The 20,427-nt window shown below is 48.3% G+C and overlaps 1 protein-coding gene across 2 annotated transcripts in view; it reads left to right on the forward strand.

Annotated features, from left to right (window-relative positions):
* The window catches only part of DGAT2 (diacylglycerol O-acyltransferase 2), a 58,022-nt gene that overhangs the window by 33,289 nt on the left and 4,306 nt on the right, over positions 1-20,427 (forward strand). For both annotated transcript variants that reach the window (XM_084842430.1, XM_084842431.1), the window contains exons 3-7: positions 3,488-3,595; positions 4,739-4,809; positions 14,603-14,807; positions 16,941-17,115; positions 19,276-19,478. In XM_084842430.1, the coding sequence (XP_084698556.1) occupies positions 3,488-3,595; positions 4,739-4,809; positions 14,603-14,807; positions 16,941-17,115; positions 19,276-19,478 (762 nt within the window). The remainder of the gene's footprint in view (positions 1-3,487; positions 3,596-4,738; positions 4,810-14,602; positions 14,808-16,940; positions 17,116-19,275; positions 19,479-20,427) is intronic.

Raw genomic sequence — 20,427 nt, forward strand, 5'->3', positions numbered from 1 at the left:
TTATCTTATTTCTCTCCTAATTTTAACAACAACAACAACAAGAAAGAGAACCATCTCAAAGTTCAAAATCCACATACATAGATATCATTTTTCTCTGTTTCTTGTACACATTCTATAAAAGGTTTCCAGTCTAACATACATTTAGTTGTTGACCCTTCTCTAATTAAGTTTTGCCATCTCTGCCAGCTCCATCATTTTCATGATCCACTCGTTCACAGTTGGTATTATTTCATTCTTCCACTTTTGTGCATACAATAGCCTTGCAGCCGTTGTCATGTAGAGAAAGAGGGTTCCCCCCTTCTCTTTTACCTTTTTATCTGTTAGTCCCAATAAAAAAAGTTTCTGGCTTTAGTTCTATAGTAGTCTTTAATATTCTTTGAGCTAAAGACTGTATTCGTTTCCAAAATATTTTAGCTTTTTTACAAGTCTACCATAAATGATAAAACGTTCCCTCTTGGTCTTCACATTTCCAACATTTTCCAGAAACACCTTTATACATTTTAGACAATTTAAACGGTGACATATACCATCTATACATCATCTTATAAATATTATCTTTTGTACATAAAGTAAATTTTAAATCTTTTCCCCACATACTTTCCCACTCTTCCATTGATATAATATGACCAACATTTTGTGTCCATTTTCTCATACAATCTTTTACTTGTTCATCTTCTCTCACACCTTAACAGTAATTTATACAGTTTAGCAATAGCATGTTCATCATTTGTACACAGTGCTGTTTCAAACTCAGATTCTGTTTCAAATCCACCATTTTTCTCATCTATTTTAAACCTTTCTTTAATTTGCAAATATGAAAACCAGTGATGGTTCTTCCAATGAGCTTTCCCTTGATTTTAACTTATATTCCCCTTGTGACAGTTCCAGTAAATCCTTATATCTTATCCATTTATGCATGCTATCAAATTCTCTTCTATGCATTGCTTCTAGGTTCTTCCAACATAAACACCAAGTCATCTGCAAAAGCCCTTAGCTTATATTTCTCCTTTTTAATCTTTATTCCTGTAATTCGATCATCTTGTCTTATATCTCTGTTCAATAATTCTAAACCCAATATAAACAGTAGCAGTGACAATGGGCAGCCTTGTCTTGTTCCTCTCTGTATCTCACAAGGTTTAGTCAAATCCCCATTTATAATTATTTGAGCCTTTTGATCGGTATATACCGATTTCACCGACTTTATAAAGTTTTCTCCAAAGTCCAGTTCTTCTAAAGTCTTAATTAAAAATTTCCAGTTCAGATTATCAAATGCTTCCTCTGAATCTAAAAAGATCAGAGCTGCTTGTTTTTCTGGGTGTTTTTCCAAATATTCCACCATATTCAAGACGGTTCCTGTCTCCTTGGTAAGAAACCACTTTGATCCTCATATACAAACTCCTGCAATATTTTTTGAGTCTTTCTGCCAAAATTGTTGCAAATATCTTATAGTCATTGTTTAATAATGAGATTGGTAGCTCCTTAAGAGTTCTGTCTGGAACCTGGAGCAGATGCATCACCCCATTGGCATGGGAGCTGCCAGCCACCACTGCCTGTGCATCCACTTGGCCGTGCTTACAGTTTGTAGCGTCACAGCATCTCTTGAACTTGTAGGGTCAAGAGGCACAACCCTGACTCCCCCCCCGCCCTCAAACACTCGCTACATCAGCCTTGCCCAGCCTCGTTCCCTCCAGATGTTTTGGACTTTAACTCCCAGCATTCCTAGCCATAGGCCATGTTGGTTGACGGGAATTTATTTGTTACATTTGTATCCCACCTTTCCTCCATGGAGCCCAAGACAGCATACATGGTCCTCCTCCTCCTCTCCATCTTACCCTCGCAACAACCCTGTGAGGTAGGTTAGGCTGAGAGTTGGGGACTGGCCCAAAGTCACCCAGTGAGCATCATGGGGACTAGAACCCGGGTCTCCTAAGTCCCAGTCCAACACCCTAACCACTATACCATACTGGCTGTTGAAGTCTGACATCCTTTGGAGGGCTGCACACACCATGCTGTGCCGACAGGGCTTGTCTGTCCAGTTCTTACACTGGTGCCATCCGTGTAGAAGTTCATGGAGGAGGGAATCGCTTCTGTGGGCCCTCTGATGTAAAGTAGCCTTTGCCCAACTGGGGCCCCTCCAGGTGTGCTGGACCACAAATCCCATCAGCCCCAGCCAGCACAAGCAATGTTCATGGATGATAGGAGCTGTAGTCCTAGAAGTCCTTCTTCACACAGCACATCGTTCAACTATGGAATTTGCTACCACAAGATGTAGTGAGGGCCACCAATTTGGATGGCTTTAAAAGGGGGGTGGATACATTCCTGGAGGACGTGGCCGTTGATGGCTACTAGCCCTGGTGGCTCTATGCCACCACATCCAGTATCCGAAGCAGTGAGCCTACATACACCAGTTTCTGGGGAACGTGGGCAGGAGCACTCATGTCTGCTTGCGGGTTTCCCGTGGGCAGCTGGTTGGCCGCTGTGTGAGCAGAATGCTGGCCTAGGTGGACCCTGGGTCTGATCCAGCAGGGCTCTTCTTACGTTCTTAGTTCAGAACAGCAGAAGAACCCAGGTGGGGAAAGTCTGCGATAGAGCTCCATGCCCTGTGGAAGTTTAGCATCCTGCGAATCCTCCTGTTTTGACTCTGCTTTTTGGGCAGAAAAAGAAATAAACTCCTGCACCACGTGGTTGCAGAAGAAAGTGTAACCATCTCTTCCCCCTCTCCATCACCGTATTCCTCAGATCCAAAAGTGAACACCTGACCTGAGGATCCAGAATAGAAGTACTTAAAAAAAACAAAAAAAACATTGCTCACAAGCAGAATATGGATTTGTGGTACAGTGTACATCCCAGAATCCTTGGCTGTGAGAAAACCCACAAAATCCTCTGTTTGCATATTCCATGAATAATGATGGGGCAAATGCTTTAAGATGGGGGTGGGGGTGGGCAAGTTGTGGCCCTCCAATGGTTGTTGGACTGCAACTCCCATCGCCCCTAGTTAGCATAGCCAATGGGAAGGGGTGATGGGAGTTGTCCCCCCCCCCCCGTGCTCTAAGGGCTTTTTTGGCCTTCCCTCACCTGGTGCCCTCCAGATGTGTTGGACTGCAAAACCCATTGGCCATGCTGGCTGGGAATGATGGGCTTCTCAGTCCAACACATCTGGAGGGCACCAGGCGGGGGAAGGCTCAGCTAGAGGATAGACAGCTTTCTTTTTGAAAGAATCTGTATGATCTAGGTCAATGCTGAGTCTGGCAGGGAATATATCTCCTTGGAGTAATTTGGAGGAAGCCAGCCTTTTCCTGGAGCCCTGCAGGAGGCTTATGCCTGATGTGATGTCACCAAAGCCTTAAACAGTGAAATCCAATTTACCTTGGGGGTTGGGAAATCCTTAACTGGAATGGTTCAAAAGGCATGTGTGTGCCAACACGAATCCCTTCTTGGCAAAATGAATTAATTTGGCTTCCTTTCCCCCTTCTTCTACCTGCCCCAGGTGTAGCTTCCACCGTTATCCTCATGTACATCCTCTGTACCGACTGCTGGGTCATTGCAGCCATGTATTTGGTGTGGTTCGTGTTTGACTGGAACACTCCGAAAAAAGGTAAGCCGTGTAGACTGTGGTGTAGTTAATACCAGCCTGGGTTTGACCTTTAAATATTGTAGCGGGGCAATTCTAACCTTGCTAATTGGTAGTCTTGCTGGATCAGACCTGGGGTCCATCTAGGCTGGTACCCTGTTCTCCAGCCGTGATCAGCAGGTTGGAAGGACTGCTGGTTCCTTTAGGAACCTGCCTGGGCCCCAAGAGCAGCCACAGAAGCTCTGCTTATATGCTCACTGGTGAAATCTGTCAGGTTGGCAGGCACAAGGGACAAAGCCTCTTCTGTTCTGGCCCCCTCCTTATGGAATACCCTTCCATGGGAGGTGTGCCTGACTCTCACCCGGGCTAGAAGTGGATGTTTCAGCCCACTTCTAATTGATGCTAGCCCATATTCTGTATTTTTTACATTTTTTGGTTTTAACTTGTCACTGACGTTTTTGTGTTTCACCTGTATTGGAATGGTACTTTAAGACAACTGTTTCAGTTAGTTGTCTTTTAACTGTTGCTTCTTCTAATTTTGTATTTAAAGGGTTGTTGCCTTTTTTAGCATCATCATTTAAATATTTTAAACACAGCCAAGACAACAGCCCTCCTGCTGCATATACACTCCGACATAGTATTCAGAGTTATTCTCCCCCTGAACTAGGAGGTTCCACTTAGCTATCACTCCCTCTAATAGCGAACTCGAGTGGTGAGTGCCAACAGAAAAGTCACTGAGAGACAAGAAGAGGAGGCCCATGTAAGCTGCCTTGGGTTCCTTGGGGGCCAGCAGGAACCAGATGGTTGAGATTTTTCTTGACCTGTGCTACAGATATGGTTGTTTTAAATCCCAATGGAGAAGGGCTATAGTTCAACAGTAGCAGACCTGCTCTGTATGCGAATGGTCCCAAGTTCAAGTCTTGGCATCTCCAATTTGCAAAGGTTCTCAAGCAGCAGGCGATGGTCATGAATCCTTTCTGAGACCTGCTACTAGTCAGAATAGATAATCCTGGGACAGATGGATCAATGGTCTCACTCAGGAACATATGCATTGGCCTTATTCTATGATGGTTGGGAAATTAAATTTCCTTGCACACCTTGGCTGCTCATTCCTTGCTTGGATTCTCCCCCCACTGTTTCTGATGTGCTCAATCTGTTTTTCGGAAGGTGGTAGAAGATCACAGTGGGTCAGAAACTGGGCCATGTGGAGATATTTCCGGGACTACTTCCCAGTCCGAGTGAGTATGGCAACCTGTTCTGTTCTCTCTGGCTTCCTGACACAGGCTTGCCTTGTCTTTGTGAGTCTTAAAGTACCTTTGGTTTTCCGTAAGAATGTTTGAATGGATTGGAACTTAGCTATCCACTGGATTTTGCACTTCCCAAATATTTGAAAATATTTTCAATGTATTTAAATGCAAATTTCTATACAGATTAAAAAAAAAAATTAATGTCAAGAACGGGGATGGAAAAGTGATATGGATTGTAAACAGACAGATCTGCCTGTCCCTAATCTTCAGCACCCCATCATGAACACATTTGTGTGTCCTTGCCATTCTTCTGGGCACCATTTTCCTTCTTTGCCATCACTGCCCCTGATGTCATTTGCCCACGCTGCTGTTTGGATTCTGTGGCCATAGTGCACCGTGTGGTTTTGTTGATGCTACGTTTGCTGCGATGACCTCAAAAGTCAAAACAAAGCCACATGGGTTGCCACTGTCTGCGGGATTCAAACAGCAGTGTGGGCAAGTGAGGGCAACGGATGCCAAAGAGCAGTTGCCAGGGGAACAACAGGGCAACAAATGGCATTGAAACATGTTCAATGAAACAAGAATTTATTTTTTCGTAACTTCCTCAGCTTTATCAAATGTGCTACTTCCAAAGCAAATACTGAAGTTGCAGAATATTCAGTGCAGCCCTAGCAGTAATGCAAGAAGATCGACCACTGTTGCACCAAGCAGACTGTTCCCCTGACTTCTATTACAGCAGCCGGGAGGGCAGGTCGCTGGAAGAACGTACATGGCCCTTGGTGCAAAACACAGCTCGTGAGTCTGCTTGACGGTCTTGGCTGCACCCTGCGGGGTTGGCGCATAACCGTGCGACTCAGGACCACTGCTGCAGAGGGCCAGAGGAAGTCTGGGTCAGTGTGTCTCAGTGGAGCTGGACCGGCAAAAAGACCCTGGAATACCCCACCTTGCCTAACAGGATCTACTCCCGCCTTTCCTAACCCGGTGCCCTCCAGATGTTTGGACTACAACGACCAGTGTTCCTGACCCTTGGCCATGCTGGCTGGGGGCAGCGGGAGTTGTAGTCCCAATCTGTCTGGAGCACAGCAGGTTAGGGAAAGCACCTGAGTTGTGGGGGGACAGTTTAAAACAACAAGAACACACACTGGATTTTCAAGGGGAATGGCAGGCGTAGGAAGGGCTAAGCACCTCTTCTCCCTCCCCCGCACTGCCCGGATTGTCCCCCGCAGATTCCGTACCTGTCACTGCAAGGCACCCACTGGGTTGCAATCTGCTTTCTGACATGTACTTCTGCCCTGAGGACTGTTGGCCTGCAGGTGAACACGGGATGATGACTGCAGCGGCAGATCCATGCCAAAGGGCATTCTTTATCAGGAGCATGCACAGTTGCACACTTTCCTCTGCACGTTTGCTACGGCCAGCTTGTTTTGGCACGGGCTGGCTCCGCTTATCTCCAGTTCTAGAGTCCAGCAATGGGGAACTCCTCCCCAACAGGACTCGCCTCTCTGTGGCAGCTGCATAATTTGAATCTAAAGATCTCTTCTTTTACAGTCAGGAGAATCCTTCCCTGAAACGACACCTGTGCGCACGGGTTCTGTCTGTTGTTCTGGCCATGCTTGCCTTGCAGAGAATCCTATTTTCTGCCTTCCTTTGCTTAATTTTTGTTTTTTTACCTCTAAGGCCAGGCTAGACAACACATGGCCCACGGGATGCCTGCCACCACCGCACTGCCCACATTCGCGGCAGCAAAAAAGTTGGCGGTCTGCTGCTGAAGTTTGGCGGCAAGCCGCTGCAGAGGGTTAAAAAGGAGAATTTGGGCTTTTTAACCCTCCGTAGCAGTTTGCTGCCAAAATTCAGCAGCAAACTGCCAACTTTTTTTGCTCCCAGCGAATATTCTGGTGCAGTGACAGGAGTGTGGCCTATGGGAGGGAACCAGGGGGTCAAAAGTGGCCCCTGACCCCCCAAAATTCCCCATACCCTGTTCTACAGGATTCGTCTTGGTTAGCCTAGTCTTCCCCAAACTGGTGCCTTCCGGATGTTTTGAACTTCAACTCTCATCAGCCCCAGCCACAATCGCCAGTTGTCAGGAATCATGGGAGTTGTAGTCCAAACATCTGGAGGGGATCAGGTTAGGGAAAGCTTGGTGAGCTCCCAGTGGAGGCTGGTGGCTCTGATGTCAGTGGGGCAATGAATCCGCTCTGGGTTTCCGTCAGAACTCTAAAGGAGATCTCCAGGGCACGAAGAGACCTCTGCTAGGTTAGTGTTGGGGGGTGGGGGAGAAAAAGCACAGCTGCCGTGTAGGCTATGTTCAGAGAAGTCTCAGACTTCTCTGTGGCATTGAGAGCTAGTCACTTGTCTCTTTAAATGTCCCGAAGAAGGCGGGATGTTTATTAGCTCGTAAACTCAGCTGCTCTGTGTTTGTTTTCCCTGCACGAGCTGGATGGCTGGCCAGACAAGTGCCATCGAACAAAGGTTACAGTTTCAGTCTGCGTGATAAGTCCTGTAGATAGAATATCTCCGAGAGGATAAGGCAATCATCAAGTTGGGTTTTTCCTCTTGCCTAAGGGAGCCCTAATATAACCTTTTGGCTTCGTTTGCGGGGAGCTTCAAGGATAAGCAAGCCTGGTTAGAGCTCTGTCGCCTTAACAGGGCTGGCTTGGGGAACAGCAAATGGGGGCTGTGCTCCCCAGGACCTCTTGTTCCTAAAACTAGACCCGGTTATGGAAAAAATAATAATCCATTTACTTGGAGAGAGCAGAGTGAAGGTGGAAAGCCACCAGCTCCGTGAGGCAATGTTTAACAGTGGCAAATCTTACAAGTGAGACACTGGAACTGAATGCGGTGTTTCCTGAATCCACATCACCCCCTCTATTTCCAGTGTTCAGGTGGCGAGTGCTGTTGCTCATGTAGCCACAAGAGGGGAGGTAGCAACAGGCCTGGCGGAACCCTGAGGCTTGCAGAAGCACAAACAGTCATTGGGGGAGGGAGAACCCTAAGTGGGGGACCCCAAAACAGAGCAATGGGGACTGTGTGTGCTCAGTGGCCCTGCAGGGCTGTCCGACACTTTGGTGGGAGAGAATAGAAAAGCAGAGGGGGGTGGAATGGAATGGAGTCTTCTGGAAAAGGGCACAGTGGGCTGGAACCCTGAACAAATGCACGCCACAGTGCACCATTTTTCTGCAGGTCCCACCTATACGATGGGAACAGCGGCTTGAGCTGCAGATGCTAGCAGATGGTGCTTGCCTCCACATGTGCTAGTCTGTATCAATCAGTCAAAGCTGCAGGGGTAGGCCGGGCCGGTTTTTTTCTTGGAGTAAAGCACCTTCGTGCTCTCCAGAAGTTTTTGACTTCAGTTCCGTCAGCTCCAGCCAGCCTGGCCAGTGGTCAGGAATGCTGGGGGGTGGAGTCCAAAACATCCAGAGGACGCCAGGTTGGGGAAGGCTGGAGTATACAGTAACAAAGTTCCCTGATGGAGCTCCTTCTCAGTTGTGCTGTGTCAGGGTGGAAACTGAGCTCAGAGAGCCCCAGAGCAGTTCTGATTCTGAGGAGGAACAGCCATCCGTGGGAGTGGAGCCAGCTCATCCCTCACAGGCTCAGCACCTGGCAGAGATCCCTCCTGCTGGCATTCCAGAGATAGATAGTGACCCGGGTAGTGAGAGAGCGCTGGATGGGGGCTTGCTAGACACTCGACGCAGACACAAAGAGTGACAAGCGATGGAGGGCGCAGAAAGGAGGCGTGCAAGCAACTGCCGCCTCCCATGGACCCAAGGGAAAGAGGGAGGATCTCTCCCTAGCTCCAAAGTTCTGGGTCTTCAAGTGACTCTCTTTCAAACGGGAATCAACTGACTACTTGAAACTTAGGCTTCCCTGCTGTTTCTTTGCTTTAGCAGCTGGTGATTAGCATCTGAAAGAGTCATTAAGCTGTAATGGGATTAAAGCTTTGAAAAGAATTCCCTTTCGTCTGTGTCTTGAGTTGGCTATTGGAATCTACTGAGTGAGGCCTCCAAGGCATTCCTGACATGCTGCTGGAGACACTGAGGATCAGACCCGGGACCATTCTGTCTCTTAGCTGGGATGCTTCTCTCTCTCTCAATCTCCCTCCCTCTCTCTCTCTCTCTCTCTCTCTCTCTCAAGAGCTCAGTGCAAGCAAAACCAGCCCCATTCCAACTACCAGCAGCATGTTGTGCATGGATGTCTACGTATGAAAGCTTGCAGACTCTCCGTAGATGTTTCCAAAATGGCTGTGCAGGTGGTGGGGGGCAGTCCAGCTGGAGCAGGCCCAGAGGTCTTCTTCACCTGCCTCTCTCCCTCTCTCTCCTGGGGGGTAGCCCCCCCTCCAGATCCAGGCTTGGAGGAGGCTAGGCCAGTACAGTGCCTGCTCTCCCCCACCCTAACCGTCTTGGAACACCACCTGAGCTCAGAAAGCTGTCTCTGGAAGCCATCTCTGCCTGTGCGCGCGTGTGCGCACTTTAGGAAACGTTACTAGGCAAAGAAGCGGGGAGACAGGGGGGTGGGAACTGAGCCGTCGAGCCGCGCCAGGGCAGAGGTTTGGATTTGTGGTGGCATCATAAGAGTAAGGGAGAAAGAGGGGCCCTTGGGGGAGAACGTCTCTGTATTATTGTTGTTGTTGTTGTTATTAGTGAGGCTTCTCTGCCGCTTAATATAACACAAATCCTAGGTGGGATATAACTATTCCGTGGAGAAGTTTTATGCGTGGTGATCTGAGCAAGAGGTAGCTGGACAGCCGTTAGGTGAGAGGCGAGGGGGGGTTGCGGGGGGGGGATATTCGCAAGGCCTTTTGGTGGAGGAGACGGCAAAGGCTTCCCTTTCCTGTGGTCTCCTGGGCTCATCTACCACTCCCAAGGCATTGTTAAACTCATTTAAGAAATGCAGCTCCCTCCACTGCCTTAAGCAAGTTGGCTTAATTCCCGCTTTCAAATCCAAATATCTGTGAGCGGAATCCCTGAGGGACAGGTGGGTGTAGTCTGCACCTTGTGGGCAGGGTGGGGAGGCGGGGTCTGGGTAGGAATCTCTGCAGCGCTACCAAAACTCACTGTTGCCTGGCTGGATGCCAGGTGTTGTAAGCCCAGTCTGCAAAAGTGCAAGCCAAGGTTCCTTGGGCAATTGTGTGCCCCCACATATGCTTAGTATGGGGTGGTGCGGGGTGGAGAGCCGCTTTCAGCCCGAGGGTTGAATGCACCCTTGGGGGCTGCAGTCCAGTGGTGGGCGGGGCCAAAGGTAAACGGGGTGGGGCCAAAAATACAAAACAAATACCAGCATGTTTCAGCCTCAAGCCAGTAATTAAGCCTTAAGATAAGCATTTCAACCTGTTAGAATGGGGGGGACTGCACAAAAGCCAGGAAACCACCACATGACTGGTTATTGGGGCCAGGGGGAGGGGGCGTGGCCATCTGGGGAACGCTGGGGGTCCAGACTGGAACCCTAAGAGAGCCAGATTTGGCCCCTGCAGCTGAGGTTCCCCACCCCTGGAATAGCAGCTTTCGGGCACTGGAGGTAAGGCTGGCGTTATCCCCCTTTGATAAAATGGGGCGAGCCAAATTTGTGCCATGCGGAGCTTCCGCTCCCTGAGTGCCATTCCATGGGCAGTGTGAGCTGTGTTTGGTTTCCTTTGGAGGAAGGAGTGCTGGAGACGCAGGCCAGGTTCAGACGTAATGAGACACCCATGAGTCGTCATTACGAGAATGAGCCTGCGTGCAACTCAGCTGTGCATGCAACACCACACCTCCTGTGAGAGGCGGAAAAGATTGCATTCTTTTTGCTTTGGAACTAACTCTTAATTTCCCATTGCATCTGAACTCAGAATTGGCGTTAGCGAACAAACCAGGCTATCAGACTGCAGCTTGATCCTGGTTTGTTTGAACAAACCACTGTTCCTTGAGTCTGGATGTAACTGGGAATGGTAGAAGCTTTTGATTTCATCCTCTTGTGTGTGAAGGAAGAAGAGACATGTGGAGCAAGCATGCAGGCTCATTCTTGTAACAATAATCATCTCAACCAGGTCTTAGGACTAGGGATGTCGGAGAAATCACAGCAGATTCAAATGATTCAGGTTTCTATGGATCCAACTTGCAGATTCGAGCTTTTTCCAAGTCACATGGACTTCACGGACCTATGGACTGTTTTTTCACATTTGGTGGTGGTGGGGATTTGCACTAATTCAGCAAAATGTCCTGAACTGTGCCCTGAGTAGGGATGTATGGAGTTTGTCAAATCCGTTCTATCTGGGTTTCGGGGATTATCAGGCATCTTTCAATCCATCATCCACTCATTGATGGAATCAGATGTTTTGTTACCAGAATTTTGTTTTAATTGCGCTAATTCACATTAGCACTAATTCACATTAGCACTAATGTGCACTTGCACTAATGTAAATTAGCGTAAGTAGAACAAAATTCTGGTAACAAAAAATCTGATTCCATCAGTGAGCGGATGATGGAATGAAAGATGCCAGACAATCCCCAAAACCCAGACGGAACGGACTTAACAAACTCTGTACATCCCTACTTAGGGCACATTTTGCTGTCAAAGGTGACGGTGCCCTCTTCCCCCGTTCCACATAGAGAATCTGGACTCCTGTGTCAATACAGGTGATACGATAGTGTCTTCTGCCACACCTGAGGGCAATAGGCCATTTTTATGAGGTCAGGTGAGGTAATACACACAGCTCTGTCCTCCAGCAAAGGGGAATGGCCATGGGGCTCAAGAGGAACAAGCACTGCCCCTTCCAAATTCACTGCCTGAGGCAGTAGCATCTCTCTACTTAATGGTTGGTTGTCCTTATTGTTACACTTCCTTTATTTACACACATGTAAGTAGCATCTCCATGGAGGCAGGTGTCAGGGTGGAAACTGAGCCGATAGAGCCCCAGAGCAGTTCTGATTCTGAGGAGGATCAGCAATCCGTGGGAAAGGAGCCCGCTCATCCCTCACAGGCACAGCAGCTGGCAGAGATTCCTCCTGCCGGCATTCCTGAGATAGATAGTGATCCTACCAGTGAGAAAATGCGGGAGGGGGGCTTGCTAGACGCTCGACGCAGACACAGGGAGCAACGAGCGATGGAGGGCGTGGAAAGGAGGCGTAGCACCCGTTTGATGCACAAGCAACGGCCGCCTCCCGTGGACCCAAGGGAAAGAGGGAGGATCTCTCCCTAGCCCATAAGTTCAGGGTCTTCAAGTGACTCTCCTTCAAATGGGATCAACTGCCTACTTGGTGCATAGGCTACTCTGCTGCTCATTGCTTAGTCGCTGGTGATTAGCATCTGAAAGAGTCATTAAGTTGTAAAAGGATTAAAGCCTTGACAAGAATCCTTTCATCTGTGTCTTGAGTTGGCTATTGGAGTGTACTGAAAGAGGCTGCTAGGGCGCTCCTGACAGCAGGTGGGAACCTTTACTGCAGGCAGAAGATTCCCCAAGCAGTGTGGATTGTCCCTCAAGGCTGCACCCCCTGTTTTGACCCACTCCAGCTAGACTCTCTGAACTTGCCCACCCTCACCGCCTGGCACATCTCTCCCCTCCCATCACCTGGGAAGAGTCACCTAGGGATGGGCAAACAAGCGAAGTTAGAGAGAGCCAGGATTCTCCGAGGGTCGTCTTGCTGCTTGTCTCATGCCTAATTGCCATTTGCAGTCATGACTTTCTCTGTGCGAAAGGAAACCTTGTGCAAATCGAGCAGTGATCAGACGGGAGATCTGCACAAATCTCCCCAAATTTGTGCAGATTTCCTCCATAGACTAAAGTGGGGCTGAATCAGTCTACTGACGAAATGTGTGCAAATCAAACTGGGAATCAGACATGAGACAAATGTGAACACATGTTCGACAATTTGCGAATATTTTCGGCGGGCTCATGTTCAGGGCTTTGAATGGGGCATGCTTGCATGTTTTGCCAGCAAAAACTAAATTCTCATACATCCCTGGTGTCACCTTCTCTAAATGCAGATGGGAATCTCATCCAGAAATACAGAGAGATTCCCAGCTATCAAGAGATGATCTCCTAACTATTGGAGCCATAAATATTCTTATGTCCTGGTCTCCTCTAGTAGTGAAATAAATTCCATTGAACTGAATCAGGACACTTCTGAGTAGCTGTTAGAATGGAGTATAACACCCTAATTTTGTTTGTGAGTACCCAGGAAAAAAAAATCTCACTGAGTTCAGTGGGGTTGCCACCAAGTTTGTATAAGTGGCTTGCAGCCTGTAGCTGCTGATATGAATACCTCTTCTGCAGTGTGGCAGGATAGAAAGACTGGCAAGCTTTTATACTCCTCTTGTGTGCTTTCAACCGTCTCTAGAACCTTAGGGGCTAGATGCTTGGCTTTTGTTTTGTTTACACCATAAGAAAATTCTCTGGAATGTTTGCACTAGATTCTGTAATATAGGGCAGCCTTCCCCAATCTGGCTTCCTCCAGATTTGTTGGCCTAATCCCATAGCCAGCATGGGAGTTGTAGTCCAACACATCTGGAGACCCGCAGCTTGGGGAAGGCTGGTATTGGGAACCAAAAAATAAATGATCAGGACCACAGCTTTCCTGAATCACAGGAGGAGCCTGTAACATTCCAAGGATAAACTTGCTCTTCTGACCCAGGGAAATCTCATACATTCCATGGCAACAAGTTACACCCATTACATGGGCTTGCAAGCAAATATACACATGACGGGGGTGTTGCTTTTCGCAGCTCTCCTACAAGGTGTATCTGCATGGTTTGCCTGCCTGTCGAATTCATGCTCGAAAGCCTATCTTGGGTACACACCTGACCATGTAATGTGGGAAGAGGCCTTGTTCAAATGTTTGCAGCAAGCAAGCCTTGTGAAGCAGGATGCTTTCCTTTCTCTTATGCAGCAGTAGCTGCTGGCGAACGATTCTATGCAGCCAGCCCTGTTTTTGTCTCAGTGTCTTATATAGCCAGGATCCAAGCCCTAATAGCTGGGGGAGGAAATAATCCAGGGCTTGTGAATTCTTAGGATGAGGAGGAAGCAGAGCTGTGTGGTGGAGATCAGGGTGCCATTCCAAAGTTGGATGAATTGCCGGGACCTCTCCTTTCTCTCCCCACCCCCCAAACGATGAGCATTTACTTGAAACTCTAGGGGGCTGGAAGGCAGGGCTTGGCTGGAGACGAAAGTAGGAGTTAGGATCCCTTCCACCACTCTCATTTATTTCCAAGGCAATCCAGACCTGGATGCTCACCTTAAAAAAGAGCTGACGACAGACTAAGTAGGCGTCTCCAACCTGGTGCCCTTGAGATACTTTTATGGGTATTTGCTTTCTAGATTTGCAACTTGCCTTTGGTCTGTGTTTTAAAGCAAGGGTGGGCAGAAGGTAGATCTGCGGATGTTTTGGACTTCAACTCCCAGAAGCTTCTGCCAGCATGGCCAGTGGTCAGGAATTCTGGGTGTTGAAGTCCAAAGCATCTGGAGATCAACTTTCTGCCACTCCTTTTTTAGAGTAGCCTCACCCAACTGGGCGCCCCCAAGATGTGCTGGACTACAACTCCCATGTTGTCTGGGGGTGATGGGACTTGTAGTCCGACACATCTGGGGGGTGCCTAGTTGTGGGAGGCTGTTCTAGAGAAAGGTGGGTAAGAATTACGGTAGTATAATATTGTGTTGTGTACCAGTTACCCGACAATTTGTCAATATCTCCTTTGAAGTGAGTGAGAGAGAGAGAGAGAGAGAGAGAGAGAGAGAAAGCCTTTTCACTTTATTTGGAGTAACATTTATATGTCTCCCCCCCCCCCCCCGTCCTTTCTCTTTTCCTCCCTCCTTCCTCAGCTGGTCAAAACCCACAACCTGGCGACCAACAGGAATTACATCTTTGGCTACCACCCGCATGGGATCATGGGACTGGGTGCCTTTTGCAACTTCAGCACGGAGGCCACGGGCATGGCCCAGAAGTTTCCTGGGATCCAGCCGTACCTTGCTACATTAGCCGGCAACTTCCGACTGCCCATTTTGAGGGACTACTTAATGTCTGGGGGTAAGGATGAACGCCTCTGTGCCATTGGGAAGCGGTGGGCTGGGGCACAACAGGACAGCCAAGGCTCTGGGAAATAGATCTGGGGGTCGAGCCCTGGGGGCCTGGGCCTAGCAGCACCCTGTCCTAAGGCGGCTTAACAGTGTGCTCCTGAGCAGTGCAAGCCAGGGAAGAGCAGAACTTATACGGCAGCGATTGGATTGGACTCAGCACCTTGTTTCCCCTGTCCGAGTCATCACACAGAGAGGCTCTAGTGCCCACAACAAACTGCTAAACCTTCGAACAGGGGGGTGTCGAACCTCTTTCAGACCCGAGGGCCAAACTCCCTTTTGGAGAAACTTTTCAGGCGGGGCCCAAATAGTAAAAATACCAGCACATTTCCACTTCAAGCTCTTCCTGCCATCAATTAAGCCCTAGCAGAGGCATTTCCGTAAATAATCCTGATACACGAGATAGTGTGGCAGGATGATGTATATCAACATAATGACGTTATCCCTTCCCCTAAGGCATCATGACATGAGGAATGGCACCCGCTGATCACTCCCCTGGTATCAAACTAGTAAATGCCAGGGACATCTTTCAAGGCCAGGCCTGAGTAGCCCATAAGAACATAAGAGCAGCCCTGCTGGATCAGACCAAGGGTCCATCTAGCCCAGCATTCTGTTCACACAATGGCCAACCAGCTGCCCACAGGACACCCACAAGCATGGCATGAGCCCAACAGCACCCTCCTGCCCATGTTCCCCAGCAACTGGTGTACATAGGCTCACTGCCTCTGGTACTGGAGATAGCACATAGGCATCAGGACTAGTAGCCACTGATGGCCTTTTCCTCCAGGAACTTGTCCAACCCCCTTTTAAAGCCATCCAAACTGGTGGCCATCACTGCATCTTGTGGTAACTGTGTGAAGAGGTTCTTCCTTTTATCTCTCCTGAATCTCCCACAAATCAGCTTCATGGGATGACCCCGTTGGGTTCTAGTATTTTGACAGAGGGAGAAAAAGGTCGCCCTATCCACTTTCTCCACACCAGGCATAATTTTGTAGATCTCTATCATGTTTCCCCTTACCCGCCTTTTTTCCAAGCGGAACAATCCCAACTGTTGTAGCCTTCTCTCATAGGGGAGCCTCATCTAGCACATAGTCTCATAGCCTTGGGAAGAGCTCTTGTGTGATCTGTGAGTGTGTGCTGTGCTGTTTTTAAAATCAAAAGCGTTACCCAAGTACTCGCATTTGTTTCTTTCCTCGATCTCCAGCCTTCATGCCATTCTCTCCTGAGATCTTTTTCCCGAGCTGATCACAACTAATCAGGAATCACAGACATAGTGAGATTACATGATGTCAAATTTGGTTATGTTACAATGTCACAAAGCCTCTTCAGAGTGAAGGCAACCCTTCCTGCTCTCACTCTGACTGGTCAATATTTCTTGCTCTCTGAATTAGTGAACACAGAGGGCACAGCATTTTGCAAAACGCCCCCCTCCCTCATGTTCTTGGCCCAGTTCTATTAATCAAGCAAATTTGCCTGTAACTTGTTGTGCGAAATTCTGCAAAATGTAATTTTTTAAATCTCTCTCGTAATGTTAGAATTTGGGGTCACCCAATGAAGTGGCCTGGCAGCAAGTTTGCGTTTGGGGAAAGGAAGTGTGGTTTCACATGTCATGTAGTGGAACTCACTACTGCTGTACTGATTCTGTGTTGAGTTAGCCCAGAATTGTGGGATAAAAGCAGCTGTAGTGCCAGTACTTGATATCCAGCGGCAAAAGGTCTCCACTCAGTTTTGCCTTGTTTCCCCCTTGGAAGGGGGCTTCTTTTCCTCACAGGAGCTAAAAGTTTGCTATGTCCCCCTTTTCATTACTTACTTATTTTTTGTCATTACATTTATATCCTGTCTTTTTTCCTCCAAGGAGTCCATACATATCCCCTTCTCCCTTTTATCTTTACAACAACCCTGTGAGGTAGGTTAGACTGAGAGTCAGTGACTGGCCCAAAGTCACCCCGTGAGCTTCATAGCCGAGTGGGGGCTAGAACCCAGGTCTCCCCAGTCCCAGTGTAACACCCTAGCCGCTTTACCGCCTTGGCTCTTTTTCTGAAGGTTCTCTCTCTCTCTCTCTCTCTCTCTCTCTCTCAATGTTCAGGTATCTGCCCTGTGAACCGTGACAGCATAGACTACATCCTTTCCAAGAATGGCACTGGCAATGCCATAGTGATTGTGGTGGGAGGTGCTGCAGAGTCCCTGAACTGCACCCCGGGCAAAAACACTGTGACCCTGCAGCACCGGAAGGGCTTTGTGAAGCTGGCATTGCGACACGGGTAAGGGAAGAAGGCATCTCATGCGGTCCCGTAACACATATTGCGCTCCCTTCCTTGTGAACCCTGGAGATCACAGCTGGGTTATTAGAAAAAATACATGTATTTGAATGGCTAAAAGTGAAGAATAAATCTGGCAGTGTCCGCCTTCTCTGAGTTGGACTGTTAACTGAGAGGTTGGTGGGTTGAGCCAACCCAGGGACATGAAAGGGGTCACTCACATCTTCCCTTTTTTGTGTGGGGGCAGGCTGTAGCTAGGAATACATGAGGATCTCATTTTTGCTTGCAAAACATGCAAGCATGCCCCCGTTCAAAACTCCGAACGTGAACACGAGCACGGGTCTGCCGAAAATATTCACACATCGTCGAACACGTGCTCCCGTTGGTCTTGTTCCTGATTCCCAGCTCCATTTGCGCACATTTTCTAACTTGCGCAAATTTCCTCAGTACACTGAATCAGACCTGCTTTCACCTGTGGAGGAAATTTGAGGAGATTTGTGCAGATCTCCCCTTCGATTGCTGCTTGATTCGTGCAGGGTTCCCATTTGCGCAAAGCGGGAAGGGAATCAGGCACAAGACGAGTGGCGAGACCGCGTTTGGAGAATCCTAGTGATCTCAGACATTGCTCGTTCGCCCGTCCTTAGCTGTAGCGCAGTGGTAGAGCACACAGTTTGTACGCAGGTCCCTGGTTCAGTCCCCGGCATCTCCATTTAAAAGGCTCAGGGAGCAGGCTCAGGGAGAGATCCCTTCTCAGCCCAAGACCCTGGACAGCTGCTGCCAGTCTGAGTAAGAACATAAAGAGAGCTGTGCTGAATCAGACCAGGGGCCTGTCTAGTCCAGTCAGCGGCCAACCGGATGCCTATGGGAAGCACAGAAGCAAGACATGAGTGCGATCGATAGTACCGTCCTGCTCATGTTCCCCAGCAAATGGTGCACATAGGCACACTGATACTGGAGGTAGCACAGGGCCATCAGGACTAGTGGCCATTGATAGCCTTCTCCTCCAGGAATTTGTCCATTCCCCTTTAAAAGCCATCCAGGTTGGTGGTGGCCATCGCTACATCCTGTGGTAGCAATTTCCATAGTTCAACAATGTGCTGTGTTTTATCTGTACTGAATCTAATAGTAGATAATACTGAGTAGTGGATGATATGGGGCTGGATTGACAAATAGCATCATACAGCGTCCTGTGTTCCTCGTTCAGATTCATCGCTGAACCTATGAATATTTAGGGCTGCAATCTGTTAGTCAATTAGGTTAACTGAAAAGGCACCCTTGATTCATCAGGCAATATTTTTTTTAAATATTAAAAATAAATGTAACTCATAAAGCCTGCTCTTCTAAAGCTGTGTCTCCTGTGACACAGACATGCACCATTGATAAACAGAAAAATGTGGGGGTTTCACTCAAAAGTATTGGTAGTCACATTAAATCTGCATTAATATGAATATATCAATTAACAGATTAAACTCATTTGCTAGACTAACTAAGGGCACGATCCTGTGCGTGTTTAGACAGAAAGAAGTCCTACAATTCCCAGAATGCCCCAGCCAGCATGGCTGGCTCGAGGGGTGCTGGGAGCTGTAGGACTTTTTTTCCTGTCTAAACATGCATAGTAAGATATCTTTGACTGAGCGATAGGCCCACTGTGTGTTTACACACTTAAGAGTTTTGGCATTCCCCCCCCCCAATAAACACCTGAATCTGAAGCCCATTCCTTACCTAAGGGACTTTGGTTTGCATCCAAACTTGAGGGTGCCTGCGTATGTAATGGGCCATCCGCTTGTACTTGATAGCAGTAAGAGGCCCATGGTTTAAGTGAGACAAGGGGAACCAGTGACTATCCAGAGGATGATGTCCTCCAGCTCCCACCAGCCCTGGCCATTATGGCCTGTGGTCTGGGATGATGGGAGTGGTAGTCTTACAACAAGCACACCAATTAGTCAGGCAAGTTATGGTGGAAGTACTTGAGGTGGAATGATTGGGAGGTGAAAGAGCCCTGAATCAATCAGGGCCCTGTCTTGCTCTCTTGAGTTTCCTCCTTGGCTAGGGAGCTGGTCCATCCACCCGTCCTTCCTTCCCCGGAGTGGCCAGTGCAAGCCCTCCTCAGCATTCTGCCAGGGGAAGAGGTCCTGACAACTGGATTATGTTTCTCCCTTCCAGCGCAGATCTCGTTCCAATCTATTCCTTTGGCGAGAATGAGGTCTACAGGCAGGTGATCTTTGAAGAAGGCTCTTGGGGAAGATGGGTTCAGAAGAAGTTCCAGAAATATGTTGGCTTTGCTCCTTGTGTCTTCCATGGACGAGGCCTCTTCTCTTCCAGCAGCTGGGGACTGTTGCCATATTCCAAGCCCATCACTACCGTCGGTAAGGCTGAGGAGATGGGAAGCTGGCCTCTGTTAGCTCGAACTGAAACACTTTTGGCTCGTGAACTTCAAACTCAGTCTTTCTGATTTGTGTTTTGGATCTTGGTTAGACACCTAGATTTGGAGGAACAGTTCTTTAGAACTGATGATTGGCTACCTCTCCCCACCCGCTCTGGAAAGAGAGTGCGAATTGAACAGAGAATGTGGACAGAAACCTGCTGCTCTCCACATTCGCCAGAGACGGTGGAGAATGGGCGCATCTTATTTAATTTTTGTGAACCTCCCAGGGAGCTTCTGCTGTTGAAATGAAATAAATAAAAATAAATACATGTATTTATTCAAAGTATTTTTCTCCCTCTCCTCAGCCAAAAGGCTCCCGGAGCAGCTTCCGTGCAATAAGTAAAACAAAACAGTCTCTGCCCGTGGGTTTACAAGGACACAACACACAAGGAAAAGGGGGTGGGGAGGGCAGAGCAAAAAACGGAGCAGTCTTTCAGCAGGGCTGGTGAAATGGCCTTCCTTCCCCTCTTGTTTCCCTCTGCAGCCTGCTGGAATGGCTGCTGGTGGGGACTGTTGAGGGAGGAGATCATAAATTTTAGGGGGATGAATGGGGATTTGTGTACATTGTCTGGTCAATAAGAATAACCTGCATTTCGTGCTGCATCTCCTGATATAAGGCAAAAACAACAGAGTCTTGTTGGGCATCTTAAAGACAGACACAGCAACCCTATGGGGGAGAGAGAGGGAGGAACTGAGGCAGAGGGAGGAGCCTGCACCAGCAGGGCAGAAGATGGGTGTGCCTTTTTTATTATTACTTGGTTGTTATGGCCATTTTCTTTCTTATAATTCCACCCCCCTTCCCATTGTTTCCAAAGGGATAGAAATGAACTATCCCAGCTTCAGGACTGGTGTAGTTCTTCCCCAGTTCTGGGAGCATGCTGGAGGCATGG

This window comes from Heloderma suspectum, chromosome 3 (genome assembly GCF_057233095.1).
Source record: "Heloderma suspectum isolate Gila_16-S chromosome 3, 16-S_ref, whole genome shotgun sequence".
NCBI lineage: Eukaryota > Metazoa > Chordata > Lepidosauria > Squamata > Helodermatidae > Heloderma > Heloderma suspectum.